The sequence below is a fragment of the Orcinus orca genome, chromosome 10 (genome assembly GCF_937001465.1).
Source record: "Orcinus orca chromosome 10, mOrcOrc1.1, whole genome shotgun sequence".
Lineage (NCBI taxonomy): Eukaryota > Metazoa > Chordata > Mammalia > Artiodactyla > Delphinidae > Orcinus > Orcinus orca.
The window spans coordinates 80,379,547-80,392,962 of NC_064568.1; the positions used below are offsets into that span (position 1 = coordinate 80,379,547).

At 40.3% G+C, this 13,416-nt stretch overlaps 1 protein-coding gene across 1 annotated transcript in view; it reads right to left on the reverse strand.

The window, feature by feature from the left end:
- PKHD1 (PKHD1 ciliary IPT domain containing fibrocystin/polyductin) overlaps positions 1-13,416 on the reverse strand; it is a 424,641-nt gene that overhangs the window by 173,542 nt on the left and 237,683 nt on the right. The window contains exon 51 of the mRNA XM_049716350.1: positions 11,060-11,188. Within this exon, the coding sequence (XP_049572307.1) occupies positions 11,060-11,188 (129 nt within the window). The remainder of the gene's footprint in view (positions 1-11,059; positions 11,189-13,416) is intronic.

Consider the following 13,416-nt stretch of genomic DNA (forward strand, 5'->3'; position numbering starts at 1 on the left):
AGGAAGGCAGACTCACATTCAAAGGAAAGGGAATGAGCCCCCACTTCTCCAGGGGAGGAATAGCACACACTTACAGGGAGAGAAGGAATTTATGGCAGCATTTTTCAAAGAATATCTACAACAACAACAACATGGACGTTACGATAGTAATTAGAACCAGAACTAGATACCGTTATTTAATGTGCTAATAAAGAAGCATATATATTAGTATATCACAAATTTGGTTTTTAGTATTTTGATAGCTGGATCAATACAACTGGCTTCTTTTATCATCCTATTTTATTTTATGCATTAAAAATATTATTCTGAGAATGGATCTAGGCTTCACTAGACTGCCAAAGGGACCTAGGGCACACGAGAAGTTCAGAGCCCCTGGGTTGTGTGAAAGGGTGGTGACCCCCAAGGATCAACAGTGAACCACTGTGTTAGCCCCGCCCCTGCTGGCCGGGCTGTACCTCTCATGGGCAAACTTCTTATCTTTAAAGCTCTACATATGAAGAGACTCCAAAAGCTCCCTCAAGAAAGTATAATCAATTCAAGAAATGCCAACTGTACCTAAACCAATAATTGGGAAATCATGAATTATTTAATTCAACATTCTGAGAATATCTGCATGGAAAACAGACCATAAAGTAAAGTAAAAAAGAAGCAATTCAATTAGAGCAAGTGAAAAAAGCCCTGCTCTAGATTAAGGGCCCCATGGGCAGCTGTTCCTTACTTGGCTCAAACTTCCCTGGCCCCAACCAGGAGGGTAAAATACATATGCAGTCACTCAGGTCCCCTTCTCTTGTAAGAAATGCCTGTGTCTCCTCAAAGAATATTAATTCCATGAGACAAATTTCTTAGGGGAACAAAATGAGGTAAAATATAGGTTTCTGCATTAACGTCAAGGAAAAGTTTCATTAATTCTCAGCAAATTTGTTGCAGTGCAGATCACAGACTATGAGGTCGGTAAGAGCTTGAAAGGTGATTTCTTAGTAGGGTGACCAACTCGTGCTGGTTTGCCTTGAACTTTGCAGGTTTTATCACTAAAAGTCATGTGTCCCAGGAAACTCCTCAGTTCTGTATAAATCAGAGTAGTTGGTCACTCTATTTACTAATGACTTTAAAGAGATTAGCTCCTAAGGTCAACATCCCAAAATAAATATCAAAATCTCTGGATGCTGCTTTCAGTATTCTGAATTTGCAAGGACTTCACCAATGTACTCTGATGGACTACTACTGGCTGTTTAAAATATGACCTTCAAGGCTTCCCTGGTGGCGCAGTGGTTGAGAGTCCGCCTGCCGATGCAGGGGACACGGGTTCGTGCCCCAGTCTGGGAAGATCCCACATGATGCAGAGCGGCTGGGCCCGTGAGCCATGGCCGCTGAGCCTGCACGTCCAGAGCCTGTGCTCTGCAACGGGAGAGGCCACAACAGTGAGAGGCCCGCGTACCGCAAAGAAAAAAAAAAAAAAAAAAGACCTTCAATATGACCTTCTGACCTCCAGAATTGAACTCATTGTAACAATTATATACAATCTTCTACATTTTTATAAAAAATGTATTTATTGTGTTGATTTATATTTTTGTAATATTGTACCCCTTTAGGAAATGACAATGATATCTTAGAGAAGATAGCCTAAGTCTATTCTATTCTCCCAAACTGACTGAGCTATACAAATTGACCAGTTCTGTTGGACTAAGCCTATTATATGACCTATTTATTTAGAACATTTGGCAGTACTCTAGAAAGAGAGTGGCTAGGGACAACCGGGCCGCCACCCTAGCAGTGCTGCGGTCTCACCAGGGAGTAATTGCTTTAAATTTAAAAAAATTTTCTTTCTTTTAACTTTCTCCCTTGTGGAGGAAAGGGAACCCTCATACACAGTTGGTGGGAAAGTAAATTGGTGCAGCCGCTGTGAAAAATAGTATGGAGGTTTCTCAAAAAACTAAAAATGGAACTACCATATGACCCAGCAATTCCACTCCTGGATATATATCCAAAAACAAAACCACTAATTTGAAAAGACACATGCACCCCAATGTTCATAGCAGCATTATTTACAATTACCAAGATATGGAACAACCTAAGTGTCCATCAGCAGATGAATGGATAAAGATGTGGCATATACACACACACACACACACACACACACACACAATGGAATACTATTCAGCCATAAAAAAGAATGAAATTTGCGGCAACATGGATGGACCTGGAGAACATTATGCTAAGTGAAATAAGTCAAAGGAAGATAAATACTATATGATATCACTTATATGTGGAATCTAAAAAATACAACAAACTAGTGAATACAATTTAAAAAAAAAGAAGCAGACTCATAGGTATAGAGAACAAACTAATGGTTACCAGTGGGGAGAGGGAAGAGGGGAGGGGTAATGTAGGGGTAGGGGAGTAAAAGATTCAAACTATTATGTACAAAAAAAGCTACAAGGATATATTTTATAACACAGGGAACATAGCCAAATATTTTATAATAACTATAAATGGAATATAACCTTAAAATAATATGGGGATCCTTAAGGCATTGATCTCTACCAGGGTTTTTATAGAGATCCAATACAGATGTGTTAAACAATAAGCCAAGACAAGCATTAGATTCTGCATTTGATTTGTAGGAGCCTGCAGAGAGTATACAGTTTTCTCTCAGGCAGTTTCTAAACTACCACCCTCCTGGTCCTCCATGGAACGTTTACTATGAACCACCTCCACCACCTCGGTATCACTCTTTTCTTGCCTTCTGTTGTCTGACTTCTCCTCCTGGTTTCATGATTGCTCCTTCTCTGGGTTCTCTTCCTGCCATTTAAATTAGAATTTCCTCCAAGATGTTGTCGCCTACCCCCTCCTTGCATCTCTCTATTGGCTCCCATGCTGGCTCTAACCCTAGTTCAATCTCCAAGGCTTCCTTAGTCAACTCTTCGAGGATTACCAAATCTAAATCCAGATTCCCAACTGGCTTCCTTCCCAAACTCCTGAGTCATCTTTTCAGCTTCATTCTCCTTTACCCTTCACAATTAATAAAATGCCAGGTCCTGCCAATTCTCCTTTCTTATCAAGTTTATGACACATACTTGTATTTTTCCATAGCAACCACCAATGCATTTATTGCTACTAGGAATCTTATAGTTTGTACTGTGATGGTCAAAGTACTCTTAAAAGTCCTAAGGAAAATAACACATAACTCCTTTAAAAATTAGTTTTAAACTGCACGTGGAGAAAGAAGTTGTTATAGTAGCAAAGGAATCACACCTAAGTCAATGGAAGAAACGCACCAGAGGTGTTTTACAGGTATACCTGTTAGGTTCCTCTCAGGCTAGAACCCAAAGTTCCCAGAAGGGTCACACTTCTGGGAGACTGGAGTTAGGAGTTTGTAAAGTTATAAAAGTAGTGATTCTCTAGGTGCAGTAAGTGCCAAAAATAAATCCTAGGTCTCCTACACACTTCACACTCCAATATCCCCCCACCCAAATTATGATCTGCAAGCCCTGGGGAAGTATGTGCCCTCCTAAAAAATTGCTATGATCCTAATACTAATGGACTATGACAATGAGTGTGTTTCCCAGGTGAGTAAGGACAGAAAAGAGTTTGAAAATCCGCTCAATTAGACTAAAACTCCAATTAGTTCCAGCAAGTTAGCAAGCCATAAAGAGTGTCAGGGTCTACATGTCTTGGGCCCCAAGAGAAGATTCTAAGTAAGTTCTAATTAGCCCAGAAACAAGCGCCATGACTGAGTCAAGCAGAGATTGACAAACTGAGATTAGAGAAAGGATATCAACTTATTTTAATATTTTTTTATTGTGTTCCTTTTGTCACTTGCAGGAAATGAAAATCTCTGCTGTGATTTTAATTGAAATTTACTTTTTATGGGGAAAACATATACAGTTGTAAAAATACTTTAAAAAAAATTCAACTGCTGGTTGTCTACCCCTGGCAAGGACATCCTATCACAGGTCTTGCTTGGTAGTTATAGCATTACTGCTATTCATTTGTAAAAACCCGTTTGAATCACAGTCATTGCAACTAAAAGGAACTCCCTAGCCTCCAGTGTGTCTCTCAAATGTAAACCTATTTTAGGGACACAAATCATCTAAAATATAACAAATAAAGCAAGAGTGTTTCTTCTTATAAATTTTAGAAGGCAATTTGCAACACTTGGGTTGAAAACAAGGAGACTGAAATCCCACTCTTATCCTTGATACAAAATGTCATATATGTTTGGGCAATGATAATAATGTGTTTCATAGGATTCTACAATTTAGAAAACACTTGCATTATCTTAGCTCATTTGAGTTGAGTGTCACTAAGTTCCCTACCAGCTCAACAATTCTATGTATCCATATTTTACATATATATAGATGTTTACGTAATACAATTAAATTCATGGAAAAACACCACAAACACAACAAATAAATTGTTCGACAATCATTCATTTCATCAAAGGAGTCCATATTGCAAAGGATTTTGCACTTAGATTGCCTTAAATAGTAAGCTTCTATGGTACATTCTTAAATATTGGATATATAAAAAGTCAGTTTAAGTTAAACATTTCAGAACTGTTTGGGGAGGCCTGTGGAAATACTTGCTCCAGGGAGCTTGGGATCCTGATGTTTCCTTCCCGTGGGAAGGACATGGCCTCAACACCCTTTACCATGAAGCAAGGTTTCCGGAGGTCTGTGCTCACTTCTAAGAAGCTGCCTAGAAGAAGGAGATTTATACAGTATCTAAAGGTCCTTTGATCTCTGTTTTCAGATTTTCTTTTTATTTGTTGATTTTTATTTGCTAATAATGCTGGTTAAAATTTCTGTGTCGAGTACCTCTTGAAATCATATTTGTTTGTTCTTCCCTTATATAATCGTAAAGAATAGCTTTCCCGGGCTTCCCCGGTGGCGCGGTGGTTGACAGTCCACCTGCCGATGCAGGGGACACGAGTTTGTGCCCCGGCCCGGGAAGATCCCACATGCCGCGGAGCGGCTGGGCCCGTGAGCCATGGCCACTGTGCCTGCGCGTCCGGAGCCTGTGCTCCGCAACGGGAGAGGCCACAACAGTGAGAGGCCCGCGTACCGAAAAAAAAAAAAAGAATAGCTTTCCCATTCATGTTCTAAATAAGGTAAAAGAATTGTTGACTGTTATCCTTGCAAACTTTTCATTTCTGCCCTGAAGGAAACAAAATGCTCAACGTATTTGTGCTCCACTTCTCCCCTCACCCCAAAGCACTCCTCTCTCTCCTAAGAAGAAGCTTCTGGTCACCCACATAGAGATTTGGACACAGGCTGCTGCCCAAACACTGTCATCCGTTGCCCATCTCAGGATGAGAAATCCCAGATCAGGGCCCCAATTTTGTTCAAGCGTTGAAGAATCCCACTTTCAGGCAGTGAAGAGGCAATACCATAACACCTGGCATGGTAGGTAGTAGAGAATAAAGAAACTAAAATCCTTTGACCAGTCTGTCTCCTGGTGTGCTTCAATTTCTGACTCACGTAAGCCAACAGAATCTAAATAATGTCTGCCCAGAGAGGGAAGACAGCACAAATTGACCAGACCCTAAAACTCTCAAACCTTTTGAATTAAGTCAGGTACATCTGCTCTTAATTACATACATGCACACACACTACACAATAAATGCATACACAGTGGTAGATTAAAGACAGCTGCAAGTTCTTTGCTCTTCTTCCCAATGAAAGTAGAGCCTAATTCTCCTCCTTTGTATCTGGGTTGGCTTTAGTGCCCTGCTTGACCAAGAGAATGTGATGGTCATGATATTCTGAGTCTGCTAAGGCTGGCTCGGAAGGTATGCAACTTTCACCCAGGTCTCTTGGACTGCTCACTCTTGGGGAACTCTGCTTTCGGATGTTCCTGCTTGGATTCCAGCTGCCACACTGTTAGAAAGCCCAAGAAGCCCCACAGAGAAACCCATGTGGAGAGGAACCGAGGCCTCTTAGCTGACTGCCCTGACTGAACTCCCAGCCAATAACCAGTGTCAACCATCAGCTGCATGAGTGAAGTCTCTTGGACCACCCAACCACGCTGGGCCTTTAGATGAGCCCAGCCACCATCGACGGCAATGCATGAAAGACCCCAGCAAGAATACCCCAGCCTAGCCCTTCCTCACAAAACTGTGAACAAAATAAAACGTATGTTTTAAGCTATGAAGTTTCTAGGTGGTTTGTTAAATATTGATAGATTTCCAGAATACACACATTCCCGCAATCACCATACTAATGCCATGCATCCTACAAAGGACCCCAGTAACTCAAGTTTAAATTAACTTCCCCTTCCCACTTGCTAGTAATCCAGAATAAATGGGGGTGATGGCTTGTGTGACTTTCTGTCCCATCCAAATGGGACAAGACCAGAATTTTGAAACTATTCAAGAGACAACATGATATTTATGGTATTTGGTTTCTAACTGATTTTGCAGACCCAAATCTCTGTGTTACCTGTATCTTATCCTATAACAGTTATAATCTCCGGTAAGAAAAAAGTATATTAAGCTTGTAATGCTCTACTCTCAACATTTTGTAGAAATTCCTCCCCCAGAAAAATTATTTCCTGATTTATGGTCATCTTAACTCATATCTCCAACCTCAACGTCTTGCAATTTAACAAGGAAATACGTTAAACATTGTTGACTTTGAACATCCCAGGACTTTGATGAGCCTCACTGCCATTTAAAGTACCCGAGTACTGAAAATCAGAACAAACAGAAGAACTATTATGAAAAAAACCCCAGTACTTATCCATTCATCTCTTCAAATAAGGACAGTTCAAAGTAATATGGGAAAATGGAACACAGTGAATTCTACCACACATACATGCAAAAATAAAACCATGCTGGAGGCTATATGATATCATATCTGTATCCTTCAAAACAGAATCCTGCCACTTGGAATTATAACACATTTTCCTTTCATTAAAGCTGCTCTGCGTGAAAAGGGTGTCATCCTGTCATGGCTGAAACTCCTTCAGAGAAAGAACTGGAAGCATCAAATCCTCGCAGGTCAGTTCAGGACAAAACCTGGAGTACAAGTTAGCAGGATCATTTGTGAGGGTTTGCGATTTGCATGATTTATTAGATAGAACTTGTTCCCACTCTGTAAGATGTCTTGAATGCATTTAGACCAATTCTCCCAGTACTTAGGAGGCAAAGACAATCAGATATACTTGTTTGTGTGAAGCAAAGTTATCATAAACTAAACTACAAAAGCAAATTCTCCATGATGACTTCAGCTCACTCCATATAATACCACCAAGAAGAATTTGCAGCTTTCAAAATCCAATGTCTATAAAGACAGAATGCCTCAAAGGAAAATGGTACCATACTTAAAATAGTGATATCTTTTATTAGTACAGTAAAGTCCTATTTTTATGGAATAGGATGGGTCTGAGGTCATTCCATAAAATTGATTTCCCAGAAAATGGAAATAGGCAATTTACCCTAAGAATTTTATTGAAAAATTATGCTAGTCTATTTGAATAATGATGGGAATGTTCTACACATTTCCTTTATTAATGAATTAAAATACACAAAACATCATAAAATTATATTAGAGGTTCAAAAGTATCACTTAAATCTTCTTTACCAGTCACTTTCATTTTGTAACATCAGCAGTTCCATTAAAATCGTATTATGTAAAAATGGGTTTTTACTGTAATAATAGTTATTACCTATTTAGCTCCCAAGGTTGGTGTGAAAATTAAATAATAAGCCATTGGAAAGCAAATACAAAGTGTTGCTAATACCAGAGGCCAAGAGGGGCAGGCAGATGGGAAAACGAAGGAAAAGAGCACCTGACACATTAAAAATCACAGCGTTCATCTATAATTCCATTATTGCCAACACTCCACGCAGCAGTGATGTGTGCTGATGTTATCTCATTTAATCCCCTCAACATGATGATATATTAATTTTAACCCTCATGTTATAGATGAAGTTCGGAAACGTTTAAAACGTGTCTAACGCCACACAGTTGGTAAATGTCAGAATCCAAATGTGAACACAGCTTTGCCCTCGTCAACAGCCCATCCTGTATCTCCTAAAACATTGCTCCCTCCCCAGTACACCCTTGTGTCTCGTAACTGACCTTCAGTTTCTTATCCCATCTATCAAGGTCCCCTTCAAATGCCTCTTCCTCCCTGAAGTCATCTCTCTTCATCTTGCCTGGGACAAGTGTTTGATTCTAAACACTTCTGGTGTTTATTACAGCTATTTGTTGTATTATTAAGTATTAGTATGTGTTTTATCAACCCAGCTAAGTTACTAGCTGTTTGAGATCACGGCTGTATCCCATTTGCCTCTGGAGCACCAGATCAGAGCACCTGGTGTGGTGACTGTTCAGTTACTGTTGGTTAAATTGAATTGGAAAGGAATGTTAACTTGAATTAAAACTATATTCGCTACCAGATGCAAAGCAGATACTTCTACCAACGGTTCATGGCATCAGATACCTCTTTGGGAAGTTTCTCCAGTTTCTCCACATGTATGTACCTAATGAGAATGTAGCAAGATTGAATTCCTCATGTAGAGTATCTGACATATGCTAGGTATTCAATAAATTTTTTTTAAATTCCAAGTGAAGGGAACAATGGGAACAGGAAGTAGAGATGTATAAATTCAGTATAATATGGAGTCTGATTTGAGTGAATCAGAGCAAGTAGGAATGGTGAGTTTTTAAAAATATATATGTGGTAAAGAGTTAGGGCTCTGGAATCAAACTGTCTGCTTTCCTGGGCCAGCCTTTTTACTTATTAGCTGGGAGAAACTTGGGCAAATTACTTAACCTCTCTAGCTGGGAGAAACTTTGGCAAGTTACTTAACCTCTCTATGTCCCAAATTCCTCAGCTATAGAAAGGAAGATAACAACAGGATCCAAATCAAAGTAGTTGTGAGGAATGATCGAGAAGATCCATGTGGAACACTTAGCACAGTGCATGGCAGACACCCAGCACGCAAATTATAGTTGCTGTTACCATCATCGTCATCATCAGGAACATCTTAATTCTTAGGACTCTGTTCAAAGGAAAAGGCATTACTTTCCACAGACCTGTAAAATCTGATAGCTGTACTGGGTCGATCCTGTGAAATCCAAAGATTCAGTTCTGGTGTGAAATGATGGATGCAGCATGGAGAACATGCGCTTCATTCGAGCAGTACTCGGTGTCTCTTTTGTGCCAGACTTGGGTGAACAAACTGACTTGTTTCAGAGGAGGCAGGAAGTAAAAGAAACCAGAACAGCCAGAAAGGTCAAGAAGGTAAAACCACAAGTAGAAAGACGAGATGAATTCAATCCCAAGGTCCATCAGAGGTCAAAATATCAGGGTTTGCCAAAAAAATCAAAACAGAAGAGTAAAGCCAGTACAGCGCCTACAAAAGACCCCCAAACTAGGGCTTCCCTGGTGGCGCGGTGGTTGAGAGTCCGCCTGCCGATGCAGGGAACACGGGTTCGTGCCCCGGTCCGGGAAGATCCCACATGCCACGGAGCGGCTGGGCCTGTGAGCCATGGCCGCTGAGCTTGCGCATCCGGAGCCTGTGCTCCGCAATGGGAGACGCCACCACAGTGAGAGACCCGCGTACCGCAAAAAAAGAAAAAGAAAAAGAAAGACCCCAAACTAAACAGAACAGATTAAAACATTGGCAACTATAAGCTAATTTTCTGGAATTAGGGCTTCTTTGAGGAGAGAGGCAGCAAGAAGTAAGGACTTCATTTATTATATATTACAAATCTGTTTTCATTCCCTTATTTTTCCAACTGAAAACTAAATAATGAACAATAATTGCAGATTTAAAAAATCTTAACTTCTCTGATCTTTACAATAATACTGAAGGACCAAGTGGGAGATACTTCAGACATCCAGTATCTGTGCCCGCCCATCCCCCTGCCGCCTTTTTCCAGAGCACTGATCTGTGCTCTTTAAGAGCAGCTTCACGGAGAACTCGGGTCCATCTTACAAGCTGACCATGAACAAAGGAATGAAGGATGATGGAGAATGCCAGGGGCCCCAGCAACCAGGACACACAGTAGATACAGTCAATGCAGTGCCAAGCAAGATAGCTAAGATTGCTCCTCGCTCAGCATAAAGGTCCCAAGGATACAAAAAGCTTGGCAACCTTCAAAAGCTTCTCTTGCTTCCCGCATGCAGTGGGGGAAACAGTTTGCTCAGTGGGAAAAACCATAGCCCAGGGCCAATCCACTGGCTACATTCATCAAAAAGAAGGCTGAGGCAGAACAGATTTTTCCCTTCCGTATAGGAATGACTCATGAGCTTGTTTATTCAAAAAGTTCCATCCTCCATGGAGAGAGGTGGATGATAGCGGGGTGGGATGATAATAATAGTTTAAGTTTGTACCGGTCAGCCCGCTCCCTCTGTCCTCACCTCTCTGTGCAGTTCCATGTGCACCCCACCAATGCCCAGAAGGTGGTCAGTACGTTTTAACCTTTCTGCCTTCATTTCCCATCGTAAATAAAGCAAACACCACCACCACTCTTTTCATTTACGTTAGTCCTTTTAGAAAGGAAATGTACTTGACTGGTTAAGAATAAGGACTTGGAGTCAGATCGTCTGGTTCAAAATCCTGGTTGTGCTGAATTGCAAACTGTGTGGCCCTTGGCAAGTAACTTAACAGGCTTGGACCTCTGTTTCTCTGTCAGTAAAAATGGGAATGATAATATTACCTGTATTGCAGAGCTATTGTGAGGATTAAACTAGTTAATATATGGAGAATGATTCCCAAATATTGTTAGTTGTCAACAAATGTTTGACATTAGCATTATTATTATTTCACAGATGACCAAATATTCTTTTTCCAGTACTGATCTTCTTTTATTCAGTATTACTTTAAGAAGTTCAAATTAAACCATAAATGGAAATAGGTCCTAAGAAATATATCTGTTGTATGAAAAACATTTTCTTCTCGGGCTAGGGAAATTTTCTAGTAGTTTCAAGAATTCTCTCCTAAGAATTGTGTTGTTCAATATATTTAAATGACAGATAACCCCCAATTAGATTGGCCCAGTTCAGTCTGTCTGTGATTATTTACCCCATAGATTGTTTCACTCACTGGGTAAAATCAGGACGTCATCCCCAGGGCCTGGAATGGTACCGCTGTGTCCTCCCCAGCCCTTCTCCATGCCTTCCCATGCTTCGGGGAGGGACCATTTTAAAACTGACTCAGGTGCAGAGGAAGAAGCTAGAAAACAAAAGGAAGATAGCAAGGGTAACTATGAAAATCTGATTCACTATGGTAACTTACAAATTCTATCCTTTATATTAGGATCCTGGTGACATTTTCACTTCCCAATGAAGCTGCCTTTAGATATTTTATAATGTTCCATAAAAACATTTATCAGGCATAAAGCAGGTAATTATTCAATCCTTAGAAGATTACCTCCCCTTCTAGGGAAAATATATTCTACTTTTGTTATTAAACTTTTGTGTTTTGCCTTTACTATAAATACTACAACATATTTTTATCACGAAACATTTGGAAAATGCAAATATAGAAAGAAAAAGAAAAATAATAATTGTCTACTATCTCACCACCTAGAAGTAACCGCCATTAACCTTTTATTTGTATTTCCTTCCAGAATTTCTCAGCATTTTTACATAATTTAGATCCTATAACATGCAATTTTACATTCAGTTCTTATTTTACTTGGCAGTTTTTCACATGCATTTTGTAATGTCATTAAAACTCCTTGTAAACATGATTTTAATGGTTACATAATATTCTATCACATGAAAAGCCCACAATTTATTTAATCCCTAATGTTTGGCATTTAGGCTTTGTCCACTCTCTTTTCAAATTATAGAGAATGCAGTGTTAAATATCTCTGTGAAAATCTGCCAGTATTCATGATTTCTTCTTAAAATAGAATCTTAGCAATGGAATCACTAAGTCAAAGGGTATGATTTTCTCACAACCCTTAATGTGTATTAAAGGCAGGGCAATCATCTGAACACCTCTCACTGCAATAATTTACATATAGTTCATAAGTTACAACTGGTTTTTATTGATTCTGCCACTGATGATCAAGTGGCATTTTATTTTCAACCATCCCACTGGCCTCTTCAAGAAACTGTAGCAGAAATCTAATAATTTCCAGTGGGGACCATACCACTCCAATGTGAAATGTACCCACACATTCTTTTCTGGAACATGATCCCTGGTACAGAGTCAGAAGGGCAGAGAGATTGTCTCAAAAGACGAGGATGAAAAGATTCACAGATGACCAAACTCTCTTCTTCCAGTACAGATCTTCTTTTATTCAGCATTCACTTAAGAAGTTCAAGTTAAACCATAAATGACATTAGGTTCTTTTAGGGGAAATATATTTGTTCTATGAAAAATATTTCCTTTTCCACCTAGGGAGATTTCCTAGGAGATTCAAGAACTCACATGATGAGGGAGGGAATCTCATCTATTACTTGCTAATTTCACAAGCATAAATAATGAGTGCCCTCTCCATCAGAACAGTCCTAAAAAACAGTGATGCAAAAAGAAATAAAATGTCATGCTTGCTCCCAAGGAGCAACTGGCATTGTGTAAGTATGTAAGTAAATACTGGAGGGATAGAACACTAAAGGGAGTACCTGACCAAGGGAGGGAGGGAGACCTTTCCGGGGGAGGCTTCCTGGAGAGAAGCATCTGAGATCTGAGCTGCACTGTAAAGCCTTGGGACCTACCCAGGTGAAGTGGGTGAGGGTGTGTGGTGAGAGTCTGCACTCCAGAGGGGTGAGCACGTGCAGTGGCAAGAAATGAGAGATCACACGGAAGAACTATAAGCAGTTTGGTGTTGCTGAGTCACAGAGCTGGAAAGAGGCAAGTGGTAGGGCTAGAGGAATAACCAGAGGTCAGAGTGGGAAGGGTGACAAAGATGGAGGAGCCAAGGGTAAGCCCTGGGTTTCCAGCAGGTGTGGTGTCAGATGGAGATGCCCATTAAGACAGACATTGACGAATTAAGTTTGGGCCATTTAGAGTTTGGGGTGTCTTTGAAGCCTCCAGGTGGAGATACACAGCAAGCAGGGGATGGCTGTGAATCTGAGGATGGGAAAGAGCTCTAAGTCCGAGAGATAGATTTTGGCATTATCACCCCAGAGGCCATATTTGAAAATCTGAGGATGGTTGTGAGAGCTCCAGGGGACTCCAGTGTGGAAAGACAAAATGCCTAAGGTCAGAACCACGGGGAACACCTGACTATTATGCCTACCTGAACCCAACTCTCCAGTGGTCGTGGTCTAATTAGGGCCCTGGGATAACTTAGAAGTACATGGATTGTGGTCAAGTAGAAATCCTAGGGATAGGGAGGGTGAGAGGGAGGGAGACACAAGAGGGAAGAGATATGGGAACATATGTATATGTATAACTGATTCACTTTGTTATAAAGCAGAAACTAACACACCATTGTAAAGCAATTA